Here is a 16,486-nt window from a genome sequence, read left to right on the forward strand (position 1 = left end):
AATAAGGCAACAGTGCATTTGTGCACTTATACACAGTATGATAACAAAAAGGTGGCAATATTTCAACATAGTTTTCATCCTACTTTTATTTAATCGTGTGGTTGCGGTTTTCGAGACCATTATCCCTGAATTAAGATATATAGAGAATGGTGGAAACCTAAGTTTTCAACGCCTTGGTATACCCATATAATAAACTAAAATTCGAAAACAAATGAATGTAGACAGTAAATAATTTAATTTTTTGCAATTCTGCATTTAAATTTATTTGGTTTTGTGCTTAAAAACATAAATAAATGCATTTAAAAGTGACCGATTCCTTTTCCGATACCAAGTACCAAAAATCGACGCTATGTCAGCGCCGCTAATTTGACGCACATCTGCTAACGATAGGTTTTATTTATATCGGTAGGCTAGCATGACGTCACCTGTGTCTAAGTCTCCCCTGTAGAATAAGGAAGCACAAATTCGATTGTAAATTTAAAATACAACTTATTAAAACAAATTCAAGTTTATAACGTAAAAAGCAAAGTTTCATTATAAACATAACAATCGATCAATTAAAGTTTATTAATGCATTTACTAAGCAATTCAATATTAATGTGTAACCCAAAAGAGGGACAAAGCATGTTCACCTAAGTAGTTTACCCGCTAAAGCTTGTTAGCTAAAGTAATGTAGATTCTATTTTTGGATTCTATTGAGAATAAGTTGACACTCATGACGCATGACCGATGCACCAAGTAAAACGATAAGTCAACAACTACTGCGCAACCTTCTAAATGCGTTTATTCATGTCCGCTGCCTATCGGTTTCGTCCAGTGTTACCGTTTCTATCTTCAGCGAACAGCTGTTTAATGATTTATCATCGCGTCGCTTACAACAATTAACAATATTGATACCAATTGAATCAAAACAATGGAATCACCCATATCAAATCCTGTGGCAAAGGGTACGTTTTGTGAAAAATGAACAACGAAAAAAAACCGATGCTAATCGAAAGCTTAGATTTTCAGGTGACTGGCGTTTCCAGAAGCGGACGCGTACGCAAAAAATCATCAAAACTATTGGACTTCGAGTCACCCGAGGAAATTGAGAAGCGAGCCAAGCGTCCTGGCAGGCAACCAGCCAGATATCCGGGACGAGGCCGACCCCCCAATGCACTACGCGAACGTGAACAGGAACTGGCGCTGGCCTACGAAGAAGATGAGGAAGATGATCTGGAACCCAATAACAGTATCTCCGATGAGGAGGAAACATCGGCGCACATTGGTGGCGCCGCCGTCCTAATGAATTCCGACGATGAGGTGGACACATTGGTGCAGGATCTGGTTGAGGGCGTTGAGGCGGAGGCCTCCTACACAAACGATTCCCGTGTACGACAGAGTCTCTACATGCGCGAAAAGTCCAATAAGCGCAAAATCCTTAAGGATAACAAGCTACAGAGAAAAGACAAGGTCAGAGTGCGCTACACGGCCTACAGCCTGTGGGCACGTGAGGTGCGTAAACGTGATTTTCCGGATCTGGGTGAGCAATCAACAAAGAAAAAAATCAAACCTACTTTCACATACTTATTTTAATCCCTAACCCTAACCCTTTGGCTTAGATTTCGCCAATGCGGCTCGACGCTTCAGCGAACTGTGGGCAAACGTTTCGCACAAGGAAAAGAATGCCTGGCGACGCAAAGCCAAGGTGCTGGCGACAAAAGCGCGCGCCCGCGATAAAAATGCTCCGGCAGAAGTGGCCACTACTTTGACGCCCCCAAAGACAATCAATGCCAATTCTGCTGCTGCTGCTGCTGCGGCAAACACGACTGACGCGTGCTTCGTTAATCGGGCCACGACTAGCCGCACCAAGAAATTGGCTGCCGATCGGCGTCAGGTGCCCGACCAGCTGGGGGCCAACACATCGACACCGTCCACCTGGGCACAGAGCAGACAGAAACGCAACAGCAACGGTCGCGGTAAGGCGAGCCCCATAGCTGGCAGCCAGACGGGCCCATCCACTGTGCCCGCCGCAAGACATGGCAGTGGGTCGGTAGACATGGAACTGAGCGGAAAAGCTGTGACACAACAGTCGAGCATTGAGGCAATCGACGCGGCCGCCCACCTAAAGCTGCTCGGCGAAAGTCTGACGGTTATTGGGGAACGACTTAAGGAGCATAACGGTCATGTGGCCCTCTCAGGCAGCCTGTCTGTGCTGCTGGACAGTCTGCTCTGCTCGATGGGACCGTTGCTCTGTATGACAACACAAATACCCGGGCTAGAGAATAAGAAACAGCTGAGCACGAATCTGGCAACAACGTTGGACAACATTGCCTATGTTATGCCAGGACTTTAAGCCCAAGGTAACTTCGTTTACCAGTTAACAAAAAAACACATACATATTTTTTAGCCCCTAACTAAGTACAATATTTGAACCAGCATATTGTGGGGAAATTCGGAATGCGAGGTGTGCATTTGCTCTAGGCGCAATTAACATAGATATCATATTGTATAATATAAATATAAAAAACAATTGTATATTAAGAAAAACAAAAAAAAAATGAATTATTGAAATCATTAAAATTGGAGGGAAAATGCTGTTTGTACAAAAGTAAAGTTATCGATAATTAGTATGCAAGTTCGTTATCGATTGTAGTTGGGCAGGAACTATCGTGGATCAGCAATAACTGGCATGAAGATTTGAAATAGCTAAAAATTGATGTAAACAATGTTTAATAAGGTTATCAACAAAATATTGAGCCAAGAGATTGATTTTATCATCAAATTCCATGTTCGTTTGCGGGGTATCCTCAATTTGTGCCAACTATTTATATGGCACCGTGTAAAAATATCACACAATTTTATGAAATGAAATGTAACGTATTCTTGCAAGGATTGTCGTGTAAAGAGATTGACACGTAAGTTACGATATTCATTGATATTTTAATTTTATCTGCATGTGTAACTAACATGCAATTCATTTAACTGGCTTAAAATCATTAAGAACAACTAAATAGCGCAGTGATTAAGCAAAGAAAGGAAAGATCGAAACTGATCGTAAATTGGCTAAATTGGCAGCACTTCTGATAATAGCGATGCGTAAGTTGAATGGTATATGGACTGCACCTATCGATATACACTGATTAAACAAATCGATACGAGTGCACTTTGAAAATGGCCATCACTATAGCGATACCATTGCGATAGCGTTTTTCTTTGCTCGGGAATTGCAATTTATTGACCAGCATCCGCGACCAAACCAAATCCAAGCCTGCGCACGCCCACACACACATACATACACGAAATGATGAGACAACAGCCGTCGAGTAAGCGGAAAAAATCCGCAGACATGCAGTTGCCCTGTGCTTGGCAAGATTGCCAAGTAATCTGCGAAGGCGAGTGGCTGCTCAATAGCCACATTGCAGACCATCTGAAGGAGCACCAGCAGGGAAAGCGCAAATGTGTCTGCGTGTGGAACGATTGCATCTTCCAAACGAATTGTCGCCAAGAGTTCGAACGGCACAGCTACTATCATGGCTACTACATTAATCTGCTGCTCCAGGGCAAGCAGGAGTGCGAGAAGCATCCGGAGATACCCGCCTGCTATGCGCCCCCGCGCAGTGGCGATAAGCTGCCGGAGCTTAAACAGAACTTTCATTGCGGCTGGAGTGATTGCAATCGGTCATTCGTCTCCATTGTCGAGTTCCAGGATCACATAGTGCAGCATGCATCGTTCGAGTACGAGATACAAAAATCACCAGACGATGAGCGCCCCAAGACGCAGTGCAACTGGACGCTATGCAACAAGTTGCTGGAGAACAAATATCGCCTCATCGAACACATAAGCACACACTCGAACAAGAAACATGTCGCCTGCTACCACTGCGGCGAGCTGTTCCGCACCAAGACAACGCTGTTCGATCATCTGCGCCGCCAGCCGGACAACAATAGTGAGTTGTCGGGATTGGGAAGTTTCATTTTGCATGCATATCGAATTATCTCTCTCTCTCTCTCTCTCTCTCTCTCTTTCTCGCTTCCACTTTAGCGCAAAAGTTCCAATGCGCGCAGTGTTTCAAATTCTTTGCCACCGAGAAGCTGTTGCGCGGTCATGTGGTCCGCCATGTCAATTGCTACAAGTGCAGCATGTGCGACATGACCTGCAGTTCGGCCAGCTCGCTGACGACACACGTACGCTATCGCCATTTAAAGGATAAGCCCTACAAGTGCACCGAATGTGATACACGCTGTGTACGCGAATCGGATCTGGCCAAGCATGTCCAGATTGTCCATTCAAAAATGGTGCATCAATGCGATCAACCCGGCTGTCAATACTCTGTGCGCACCTATACCCAAATGCGTCGCGTAAGACATTTGTAGATCAATCGAATTGACACGATTTAAATCCAATCTCATCTCTGTTCGATTTCAGCACTTTCTAGAGGTGCACGGCAACAATCCGATATTCTATGCATGCCACTGCTGTGAGCGCTTCTTTAAGACGGGCAAATCGCTATCGGTTCATCTAATCAAAAAGCATGGCTTCCGTTTACCCTCGGGCCACAAGCGCTTCTCCTATCGCATAGACGAGAACGGCTTCTATCGGCTGGAGATGACGCGCATCGAGAGCCTCGAGGTAACACAGCAGATCCTTGCGCCCCATATCAAGCAGGAGACTGATTTGAACATCGCACTGGAGAGCAGCTGCTACGAGATTGTGAATCCGATTGGCACCAATTTCGAGCGTATTATCGTCTCCAACGATGCCAACGAGGCGCATCTGGTGGGCGAGGTGACCATCTCGCTGCCCAGCCTCAACGACGAAGAGTTCTAAATTTAGCCCAAAAACCGATGCACTCGAAAACACTCATCAATGTTTATGCGACACACAAACGGCTGTGTTCACAAATGGTGCTGCTCCTTCCACAAATGCACCACCGAGTACTCATAGTTTTAAGCATCCTTCCTTTGCCTTCCGTGCACCATGCGTATACGCTTCCACGTAACCGCAAATTTAACGATTGCCCACTGTGCTCCAGAGGCTGGCGGCATCAGGAGCAGGAACAACCACTGATTCTCTTTTTCATACATACATACATATATATATATATATACATATATATATAGCATATTGGCATTTAAAACCTTTTATGTATTGCAAACTTATAAATCACATTTAATTAGTATTAAGTACAAAAGTTAAGAGCTCGACAAGCATTATTAATAAACCAAACCATGCACATCACAACATAACAAGCCAAAGGCAGCTTACTCGACCCGGTAAGCTCTATATACCCCGCCTCGTTCCCATGGGCTTTAGTATATATTTGTATTCCATATTGAAGCCCAGCACCAAAGTTAATCCAGAAAACGTTTCCCACAGTGTAATAATTATATCCTGTTTTTTTTTATCCAACCATAATTGGCAGCAGATGCCAATATTGCAGTTCACTTCTGGCATTTGATCTTTTGATACTATATCATATACGATTTTCGTAATTATTTGGCTAAATCTAGGATTCCAAATCAATTTTAAGTGGATTTAGCCAAGATAGTTTCAAGATTTTTATACTAAAATCCAAAAGCATATGCCGTCGTATATACTACCTAGGACAAGAAGTCGGATCTATCATATTGAAGCAAGTACGTCTATCTGCGGCACACTTTTTCGACTGATACTTCCCATAAAATATAGTAGTGCGATCTTGGTGAGATTCTAATCGAATTTAAGCAGCATAGTTGGAGTAGTGAATGTCGGGTTTGGTCAAGATATCTTGATAAATCAGAGTTGTTCATACAAAAACCTCATTTTCGGCTGATCGTTCCTATGGCAACTATATGATAAAGTGGACATACATATGTTATGCCTGCAACAGACAGACGTACCTACGCAAGGTTTTCAGGCGAGAGAGACTAGTTCTATATCAATTCGGCATCTTTCGATGCTTGACACACTTCACGAACAAATTATAATACTCTCTACAAGGGTATGAATATGAGGGGCTCTTACAGAAATTTACATATTATTTCCTGCAAACTAAGAGCTCTGCTCGCGCAGCGTACCAGTCTACGGTTTGGCCCCGACGACCCAAACCGTAAGAATATATCTGCATCTGCACGAAGCCAACCGGAAAAAAGGAACGATGAAAAAGCTTTTTAGTGAGGTTATGTTGCAGCAAACAAAGTAAAGTTCGATTTAGTGCACTCGAAAAAAATAAACACATGCGCAGTAGTTATTGTAATAATTGGTTTTTTTTTAATTGTGGCTTCATCGACTATTCAAGTAGTTTCAATTTTGTTTCTTTTTAACACTTCCTTGCGAATGCAGTTGACAGTTACAAAAAAAAACACCGCGTAAAAGGAAAAAAAAACACAGTTTCTGTTGTTGTTGAATCTGCTGCTGCTGCTTTCTGTTGTTGGCTGCCAACGTTTTACTTGGCATGAGTCTGAGCCTTCCTCAGCTGAGTGAGAATGTTGGACAGTTCCTCACGCTTCCTCTTGGCACGGATGTGTGTGCCCAAGCGACGCTTCAGGAACTTGAGGGCACGCTTATCCTTGGACACCTTCAGCAATTCCATGGTGCGCTTCTCGTAGGGCGCGTGTCCAACCACCTCACGGACCAGATCGCGGGTGAATTTTGTGTGACGGGTTTGAATCTGTTAAACAATTCCAGAATATGTAAACAAATGTTCTACCGAAATTTTCAATTGTTTTACTCACGTTCTTCAAACGGGAGCCACGCAGACCCTTGACCTTCTTGTCGCCGGTATACTTAACATTCTTGACTTTTGTGGTCTTGTGGCCTCGGTTAAGACCAATACACAGCTCGTATCGGACTGCCATTGTCACTGAAAAAAACAAACAAAATTTGTAAACACCGTTTTTATAAGTATCGTTGGCTGTTGACAATCAACAATTGTTCTAAATTTAACAATAGTATTTTAACTTGCTATTGCACACATATTTTGCACATACAACACTATGATGTTTGCAATAATTTTGGAATTTTTACACAACTTATTCGCGGCCGACCTACCTCAGTTGCTGTCAAATGGTAGAAAGAGCGCTGTCAAAGCAAGCAAACAGGAAACCGTATAAGCTTTGACATAAGCGTAGGGTTGCCAGAGTTCACAGTTCTGGCCTTATTCATACGTTACGATTTGCTTGATGCTATAATCATATGACTCATAAAATGTTAAGTGATTATTTATCGTTTGGTCATTTAATCGGCTGTTCAAACACGACCTTTGCAAAAACATATAATACAAAAGTGAACGATTAATTTGGCAAAAGGTGGCAGCGCTGATACATAAGCTGCCATATTAGTGTTGCTTTAAATATATCGTAAAGTATATTTGAAAATAACAAATGTTTTTTATTTACCTATTTTATTTTCACAATTCTTGACGTTTATTCCGGATGGTTTATACTTAAAATGAATAGAAAAATCACTTTTATCTGATCCAAATGATTGCTTGACGTAGATAAGATAAATTCGGCATTTAAAGTTGACGTTATATTTATCGATTGCCTCGATTGCTACTTAATACAGCACTGTTCCTGCATGTGTTGTCATTTAGCCCGATTAACTGTATTCAGACGCGTATTAGCAATTTGTGCAAACAATTGCATTAGAATACCATATGTTATACTGTAATAAAGTGATTTGTTTGTAAAAATAATACACTTCAAAAAATAGTGCACAACTGATCGAAAGTGTGTTTTTTTTTTTTGTTTATCGGCTCGTGTGCACAATGATGGCAACACTGCATACGCCGGCCATGTTATGATATGTAAAAGGTAGACGTAGACACGTGTTTAATTTGTGCTGCTTTAATACGCTCAAAATTTGTGTTGATCTAAGTCAAATAAAAAAAGTGAAAATAATAAAAACAATATAATTCACCTTAGCTTATTTAAAAGCCATTCAAAACATATTAGTTACCCCGCTGGTTTTAAAAGGTAAGCGCAATTTTGACCACGCGGAACATAACCTACTACAAAACATTTGCCAAAACACTCGCAGAGCGCACAGCGTACGTGAAGCAAGAAAAATGGTGTCATATTGCTTGCATGTTTCATGCAAACGTAATTTGTTGTAAAGTGATGCGTAATAATTAAAACAAAAAAAAACGTATTTCTACCATTTCTTTTATCCTTTTTTTTTGTTTTTTTTTTACAAATGTATCTGTTTGTGTGAGAGTGCAAAAAATGCGCAACATAATCAATAGGTGGCAACACCTTGTTGTTGTTTTAGCTGTCGCTAGCTAACACATGCGGCGTAAAATTTATACCGCCTGTCAACTTATCTACGTATGTGTATGTGTGTGTGTGTGCGTGCAGCCGTAGTCGCAGGATCAATGTGCTAAACGTCTTGGACCTTATTTCTTTTTATGATTTTCTTTATGCGATTACACAATGCAAATGTTTAGCTGTCTGCTTGCCGCATGCACATTTATATGTATGTATATATCTATGTACAAGACATTTGTGGTATGCATATGCATGTACATACATATGTACATAAGTTTGAAAATATATGTATGTACGTAAATGTATGTAAAATTCTGCTTGTGACTGAGTCATTTTAAATGAAATGATTTTGTTACGCTTTCTATAGAATTATGTTCAAATTGAAATTTGTGTGCGTATTATTTTGGTTTGTTGTTTGACGGCTTTCACTACGCCATTCAAACAATCGTTTTATAATGCTCCTGATAAGCTAGAAACAAGAGCGCCTTACAGACCCCAACAAATGCTGTCAGTGTTGCCAGAGGGGGGCGAAAGAAGAAAAACGAAATCAAAATATCACACATTTTCACGATTATACAATACACTAAAAAAAAAATGCCTTCGTCGCCTTTGTCGCAGAGCATATGATCGCCAACCACGTTGCCAAGATTATAGCGAATGTGTTGTGTCATTCGTGTGATGGGGGTGGTGGGGGAGGGGGAGGGACTCTTAGGCAAAGTAAAGCAGATCGGTTTAATGTGTGTTGCACCTGGTTTGCCGCTTGTTGTTGTATTGTACTGCGTGCGTGCGCGTATATTAATAGACAGACAAATTCTCTGTCTCTCTCGCTCACGCACGCTGGCGCCCTTTGAAACTGTGTGTGTGTGTGTATTTTTGATAACGAGTTAAACACAATTCGTAGGCCTTGGATTTCAGCTAAGGCTGGTTTAACGAAACGACTACCAAAAAAATAGTTTTGTGCATACATAAATACACACGCATACATATCTTTTTGATGTTATGGAAATTTTGCTTGAACGTTGGCTGCCTGACGACGGACTGGCCGTAACGTGTATGGCACCTATTGCAAGTTCAAAGTCAAGCGGCGAACGTCAAACATGTTTGTGTTTGCATAGGCACACACATTTCCACTCAGATGATAAATGTTTCAGAGCTTTAACGGAATTCGAATTCGTGCTTAAAAAGTGCCATAAGTGTTAGCAACGTTTATTTTGTTCTGCCACTGGCATTTTGGTAATTTCGTGCATGTGGCAACACTGTGCCGTATTGCATTGTAATGAAAGTGACTGTCTGTCATGTCGCTGTTGAATGTGACACTGATAGCTGTTAACGGACAGCTCTCACAGCTGTGAGAAATGATCTCGTATCGCCTAGGCCTTAGTGGATGACCTTTGTGCTTATATTTGTGATTTGGGCTTATCAACGGTGACGAAACAAACTCAACGTATAAATGTATTTGTGTGTGTGTGTGTGTCTTCTAGGTCTAGCCATAAACAACAACATACACAAAGACACGCATAAACGAATCAACAATCACTTATGTATGAAGCAGGGCAACAGGTTTGCCTCAAAAAACATACAGAGAGCGAGAGAGAGAGGGAGGCATTTTTATTGGCTCATTGAAATGCTTGGTCGAAGGGCGCTCTCTCTGCGGTCTGTCGGTCGTCGGTCTGTTCAATTTTTAATCAATTTTTGTTTGAGGCTGTTGACACTGCGTTTGCGCCTCTGGCTGGGTGGGTGGGTGGTTTGGCTTGGCTGGCTTGGGCGTTCGGTTGCATTGGCAGCAATCGACAAATGGCAAATGTCTCAGAAAGAGCCACTAGAAATAATAAATAGAAAAACGAAGAAAATCACACACGATCCGTTCACTCACTCTGTCAATGCGCGGGGGATGGGCAAATCCACAGAGCAACAATAAAAAATATTTAAACAAAGACGAAAAAAACATTCAAATCGCTTCTGGGTAGTTTCCCTTTGTATATCGAGGCGCTATCATCGCACAGCGGAGATACGCATAGAAAACAAGCTCGAATTGCGCTCAAATCGCATGGCCCGGCGTGTATATTTTTGCCGCGTCAATTCAACGAATCTTAAATATATATAAAGTTAATATTACAGCTCAACGAATTAAGCCCCAGCCCAGCAACAAAACTTTAAACTGCGAACAAACAAAAATTTACAAATAATAAATATATATCCATCCCAAACGAAAATAACGAAAAAAATAAGTTTTGTGTGATTTTGTTTTTGTTTTTGTTTTTTTTTTCCATTTTCTGTTGGAAAATTCCACAAGCAAGGTGCACAGTGTGTATCAATCTTAAAGGTGAATTCGGTTTTGCTTTGGCTTTCTTTCAGTTCCAACTTGTCATTGCTTAACTTTTGACAGGCGCTTTTATTTATTTTCATTAAATTAGCAACGTTTGTTTTGTAATGATTTCATAACAATTGCCGTAAGCGTAATGCTTGTTGTTGCTTTTATTCTTGTTCTTCCTTCCCTTGCCGAAAGTTGCTTGCGCTTGTTGTTGTTGTTGCTGTTGTTGTTGTTTTCGTAGTTGTTGTTGCTGTTGCGGCATTTTCTTCACACTTGACACATAGCGCACGCGCAAGTTAGACGAATGCTCGCTCTCGCTCTCTCATTCACTTGCTCGCACGATCTGCACGCTGAATGTGTGTGCGCTCCTTCTCTCTCTCTCTCTCTTTCTCTCTCTCTCTCTCGCATGCTCACTGGCTTCCGCGTGGCATTCTGTTTCTGCTTTGCACCTTATTTGCTCTGCGCGTCGCCGTCGTTCGAATGATTTTCTATAATTATGTATTGTTGCTATAAATACGCAGTCACACACACACACACACACACACACACACACGCACGCACGCACACACATACACGAATGTGGATGCCAAATGAGTCTCGTGATGGTCGCGACCCAAACAAATAGACTTTCTGATATATTTCTAGTAGGCAAATATAAATACATATATGCATATGTACGTACATACATATGTATTTGCCAACTCCCAATGGTTGCTTTATTTGATCTAATATCCCCCTTGAAGCTTCAATAGGTTTATTTAACCAATGTGAATATTTTATATAGTATCTATAAAACACATGTGTGCTTGCCATTGTAATTGGTTTTTTTTTTTTTGCTTACTCTTCTGTGAGAGCATTTGTTTCTGTTCTTTTGTGTGCCACATCCTTAAATGTTTCGAGCTGTTTGAAGAGCACTTTCTTCTCTTACCTAAGCGATTTTTAAGGCTTATATATGCCCTCTTCTCACTTCTCAGTTTGTCTCTGTTTTGCGTTCTTCGTTCGCGTTATTTATTTTTGTTTTTCCCTTACGTTATTTTTATATTGCGACTCCCATTGAACATATTTATATGTATGTAGTCACTCTCTCTCTCTCTCTTGCGTTTGCACATTTGGGAGGAGAGCATTTTCTTTTCGATTTTGCTTTGTGCAGCGTCCTTAAACGTTTTGAATCGTTACGTTTTAGTAAAGCTATGCTCCGTAGAGATATGAATAGTCATCATTTTGAATACTCTATTCCTATCACAGATTTTTAATAGGTAATTTCTGTTTATTTTCCCCCACTTGCAGATTCTCCAATATTCAGCGAAAATGGTATCCGGTCGTCCTCTACTCTATCTGTCACTGCCCGGTGTAGCATTTATACTCGGCGTCTTTTGGTTTCGGCGTAGAAATAAAAATCGTGTAGATAAAAACGATGACGATGCAAACGCCGTAGCCAATGGAAAGCCGGTTAAAGAGGCCGCCGAGCCCGGGATAACACAGCGCAAAGTGAACGGTGTGCAGTCGCTTAATGGCAAACTGCCCACTGGCAATGGGAACGGAACAGCAAATGCAACCAAATCGATGAACATAAGCGTCGGCAGCGGCAGCGGCGGCGGCGGAGGCGGAGGTGGCGGTTTTATGATCAATGTCGACGAGAAGGAGAGTCCAAATACAATGCTATATGGGAAATCGGCACCAATCACAATACAGAGCAATGGACGCGCATCGCCGGGCAAGCATCAGCAGCAGCAGATTGATTCGGAAATGTTAAAATCAAAGATACAGGATGCGGAGCACAAGAAACTCTGTTCCATTGATGAGGACTTTGAGAATCTGTCATCGCCCAGAGATTTGCCCGATTCAGTAAATAATCGCGTCACGTTCTACAATCGCAAGGCAAACAAAAAGGCCGAGGAGCCAGTTGTCATTAAGGCTACGCGTACACCAAAAATATCGCCAGAGAATTCATTTCTCGAGAGCAAATACACCAAGGAGTGCGAACAGAATAACAACTGTGAGCCGATCAATGCGGACAAAAAGCTGGATACATTAACAACAGCTACTCCACCAGCTGCAGCTGCAGCTCCAGCTCCAGCTCCAGTTGCCACATCCGCTGTTGTGGAGCAGCCAAAGCCACAGACACAATCAGAAGGCACTGCTAATGCCGCGCACATCAAACAGACTGAGGAGAATAATTCAGCTGTTGAACAGACAATTGTGTCCAAAGATGGGGATGTGGACGTGAGTGCGACTGCCGCAGTCGCAGCCGATGCAGCCGATGCAGCCAATGGCAACCAGAAACGCAATGTGGATGCGGCCAGTCCATCGCTAAGCATTTGCAGTGTACAATCCGGGGATTCCGGTAAAGGTTCCAGCCTGCCGCGTTCAGAGGCGACGACACGTGTAAAGACCTCGTATCGTTTCTTCTTTCCAAATGTTCTGATTGGCCAGCTGTATGGACGGAAGCGTTCGTTCATCAATCAAATCAAGGCCAAAACCTTGGCGAATGTGGGACTGAGCAAGAATCGTTATTCGTCGGGCAAACTGCGCATTTGCACCATTGAGGGCACCGAGAACGAGATCGATGCCGCGCTGGCCATGATACGCCAGCGTTTGCCAGCCAGACGCTATCCAAATTTCACAATGCAGAGAATTCACTATGCGCTTCCGCAATCCATAGTTCCTCTTTCGACTGAAAGCCTCCATAGCCTACAAGTGAGTGCCAGCCTGTCCAGTCAAATTCTTGCCGGACACTGTATCTGTATCTCTATATTTTTAATTGTATCTGTATCTCCATGTGTAAACTATAGGGAGAATTGTATGTACGGTTATTTTCATTTGCATACATACTTAGTTGTATATGCTCTATAGATGCTCGATAGATCGATAATGTATCCTTAATCGGAATATTGCACTTTTGCGAAAAGATCGCTTTATGTGCATGCAAAACATTAACGATACTGAACGATATATCGATAAAAACGATAGAAATTCAAAAATAATCAAATCAACCAATAACCAATAAAGTATTAAAATCTCACAATATGTACTTGCATATCGCTCAGTTAGCAAATCGATCGATCAATAATTTCAATAGTAATGCAGAACGATAAATCGATTTAAATTTGCCAAGAATCCGTACCCGAATAGCAAAAATGTTGACTTATCAATGCAGTACAGTCAAGCCAAAGCATACGCCCAAATATCGATTATTAATCGATATTTGAAAATGTTCATTTTATTGAATTTTAAACTGACTCTTGTTGACAATTTACAGCTAAATCTGATCGAAGGCATCAACAATGATGTTCTGGTCAGCGCCGTGCTCTCTGGCGATCATGTGTTCGTACAGCATCCGCTGCATCCATCGCACCCAGCCCTGCATGCGCTACAGAAGGGCATGCTGGACAGTTACTCCACAATGGATGCGCCCAAGTTGCCGGGAATTGAGATCAGTGCCGTTTGTGTTATGCCCATCAATGGGTTTTGGTATCGCGTACAAATTTGTGATAGCGATGCCGACGATGAGGAGCGCTGTCTGGTCAAATTCTTGGACTTTGGCGGCTATATGAATGTCAGCTTTAGCGAATTGCGTCAAATACGCACGGACTTTATGACGCTGCCATTCCAGGCAACCGAATGCATACTGTCCAACATCGAGCCAATCGGTAAGCCATTCTCTAATCGTTATATTATTCAATTGTTACTCATGTATTGCTTTTTATTTGTATTTTTTTTTCGTAGATGACACCTGGTCGACCGATGCGGCTGATATCCTCAACAAATTAACCAAAGGCATTGTCTTGCAAGCACAAGTCGCCGGCTACAATAGCCATAATATACCAGAAATCTATTTATTTGCTTCTCTAGGTCCAAATGTAAGTATTGACAGCATGGCAATGACAGAGACGGCACGAGCGAGTGCATAAAAGCTTGTTGTGTGAGAGAAGAGCGACGAGAAGAGAGGGGAGTGAGAGAGTGCACAGTTTCTCTTGCATCTCGCTCGTGTGTCAGAACAGTTAAAGCTACTGTCAAGCGCGATAAATGCATCGTTATCGATAAATGTAAATCGATATGTATGGAATATAAAGCTGCCTCTATAGTTGTTTGTAGAGTAAGCTATGTATTTAGTTCAATTGCGAGATTTTTAATAGTTATATGCTCCTTTGTTGAAGTATATATAGTGAATATATATTGATTTTCCTATCAATCATTCTTACTAATCAATATGATTTATCCCCTTGCAGAATGTTATTTTTATCAATAAGGAACTTGTCGCCAGAAATCTCGCTAAGTGGGTCGAGATGCGTGACTAACAGCCTTCATGAACAACAAACAAGGAAATTTAAACATCAATTTTAGTAGCTACAACAATAACAACAGCATCAACAGCAGCAGCAGCAGCAGCAGCAGCAACAGCAACAACAACTTTAATCAGCAGCTTAAAGTTAAAGTCCCAACAAATTGATAACAAGAAAAACAAAACAAAACAAAGCAAAACAAAAAGTTGTAGAACGCGACTGAGCCTTGAGCCCGTATTTATGTATAAATACAAAACATACACATGCATATACAGACAAGTAACACACACACACACACACACACCTCTACACACAGCCACATAACATACATGCATATATATATATATATATATATATATATGTGTAGGACATCATATCGATGATCATATAGAAAAAAGAAAAACAAAAATTGCAATGCCCTCTTTCGATTTGTTTGTTGAGGATCCATAGCTGATCTCCGCATATAGGCAGCCACTAACTAAACTAAACTAAACTAACTATCTAGATTAGTTAAAATGTTTATAGTCCTAAGGGGGGTTTCGAGTTCGCTGAGTTTGGTCGGCTGTGTATGTTAAGGATTTTGCACTGGAAAAAAACAAAAAACAAAAAATCTTGGGCTACACACACACACACACGCACACACAGATCACTAACACACACTCATACCCACATCCACACACACACACATACACCCACAACCAACGAAACGCTTAAGATATTACCATACTCAGATAATAAGTAATACTTAGTGTAAATAGTTTATTTTTTTTTTTTTTTTGGTTTTTTCTAATATATAAATATAAAGAAAAAAGTCAAAATTTCGACAAAAATACTTTATATGAGGAGTATATTATATGATATATTAAAAGTAACTCTCCCAAATAGCATAAAGCGCAGAAAGTTGTTCATTTTAACAAATCTTGTCAATTGTATATAATTCAACAGTTTTTTCATTCTTCTTTTTCCCCAAAGTATATTCACTTCAAAATAGAAATATATTTGGCTCAGTCATATATAGCAATAATTTTATTTATGATTTTGATTTATCATTTTACTCAATCCACGAATAGTACAAGCATCATATTTCAAGAATGTGTATTATTTTTTAAACAAAAAGCGACAAAAAAGAAAATCATACAAAAAAAAAGGGCAGGTTAGATAAAAGCCCCTTGCAAAAAGAAACAAAAACTGAACCAACACAACAAACAAATCGGCAGAAATTCGTTAAAGGATACAAGAAATATATATGCATATGCATGCCATTATGTGAACAGTTAATCCCAATTTACTCTCTAAACAAAAAAAAAAAAATATAACAAAATACACAAAAAAATGCGTGTGTGCCATTTGTTAAGAGCTTCCCCCCAAAACCGAGAAAGTCGCGCTATAATTAAATGTTTCAGGCACTTTTATGTAAATACAAACAGCAACAACAATAACAATCATTAAAAGCAATTTGACACAAGTGACAGCAACAAGTGTCTACTATAATATATATATATATATATATATATATATGTGTAGGGTATATACAGAGTAAAAGAAATGATAATTGCTTATCTTAAACTCTGCTCTCTGCGCAGAGCCAAAGGGTTTTTTTTATAACAAAAAAAAAATAAAAAAACAAAGAAAGGGAAAAGGAAAAAAAAAACTAAATTTGAGT

General features: G+C 40.7%; 4 protein-coding genes across 4 annotated transcripts; 3 read left to right on the forward strand and 1 right to left on the reverse strand.

Moving 5' to 3' along the window:
* The first annotated feature begins 571 nt into the window (after nt 1-571).
* On the forward strand, nt 572-2,496 carry LOC135439991 (FACT complex subunit SSRP1). The gene is made up of 3 exons (XM_064698924.1): nt 572-947; nt 1,004-1,522; nt 1,602-2,496. The coding sequence occupies exons 1-3, from the start codon at nt 914-916 to the stop codon at nt 2,333-2,335; spliced, it is 1,287 nt and encodes a 428-aa protein (XP_064554994.1). The 5' UTR covers nt 572-913; the 3' UTR covers nt 2,336-2,496.
* A 667-nt stretch (nt 2,497-3,163) lies between these two features.
* Nucleotides 3,164-4,824, forward strand: Hinfp (Histone H4 transcription factor). The gene is made up of 3 exons (XM_064698818.1): nt 3,164-3,929; nt 4,025-4,341; nt 4,409-4,824. The coding sequence occupies exons 1-3, from the start codon at nt 3,284-3,286 to the stop codon at nt 4,808-4,810; spliced, it is 1,365 nt and encodes a 454-aa protein (XP_064554888.1). The 5' UTR covers nt 3,164-3,283; the 3' UTR covers nt 4,811-4,824.
* A 1,385-nt stretch (nt 4,825-6,209) lies between these two features.
* Nucleotides 6,210-7,150, reverse strand: RpL36 (ribosomal protein L36). The gene is made up of 3 exons (XM_064698819.1): nt 7,013-7,150; nt 6,697-6,824; nt 6,210-6,632 (listed from the first exon to the last, which is right to left on the reverse strand). Exons 2-3 carry the CDS (start codon nt 6,817-6,819, stop codon nt 6,408-6,410), a joined length of 348 nt encoding a protein of 115 aa, XP_064554889.1. The 5' UTR covers nt 6,820-6,824; nt 7,013-7,150; the 3' UTR covers nt 6,210-6,407.
* Nucleotides 7,151-7,753: 603 nt separating this feature from the next.
* Nucleotides 7,754-14,976, forward strand: spoon (spoonbill). Its single transcript, XM_064698817.1, has 6 exons — nt 7,754-7,938; nt 11,828-12,670; nt 12,707-13,237; nt 13,800-14,190; nt 14,267-14,400; nt 14,770-14,976. Exons 2-6 carry the CDS (start codon nt 11,849-11,851, stop codon nt 14,836-14,838), a joined length of 1,947 nt encoding a protein of 648 aa, XP_064554887.1. The 5' UTR covers nt 7,754-7,938; nt 11,828-11,848; the 3' UTR covers nt 14,839-14,976.
* The last annotated feature ends 1,510 nt before the right edge of the window (nt 14,977-16,486 follow it).

The sequence above is a fragment of the Drosophila montana genome, unplaced genomic scaffold, assembly GCF_035044405.1.
Source record: "Drosophila montana isolate Dmon_TW-CO22-7 unplaced genomic scaffold, ASM3504440v1 contig_786_1, whole genome shotgun sequence".
Lineage (NCBI taxonomy): Eukaryota > Metazoa > Arthropoda > Insecta > Diptera > Drosophilidae > Drosophila > Drosophila montana.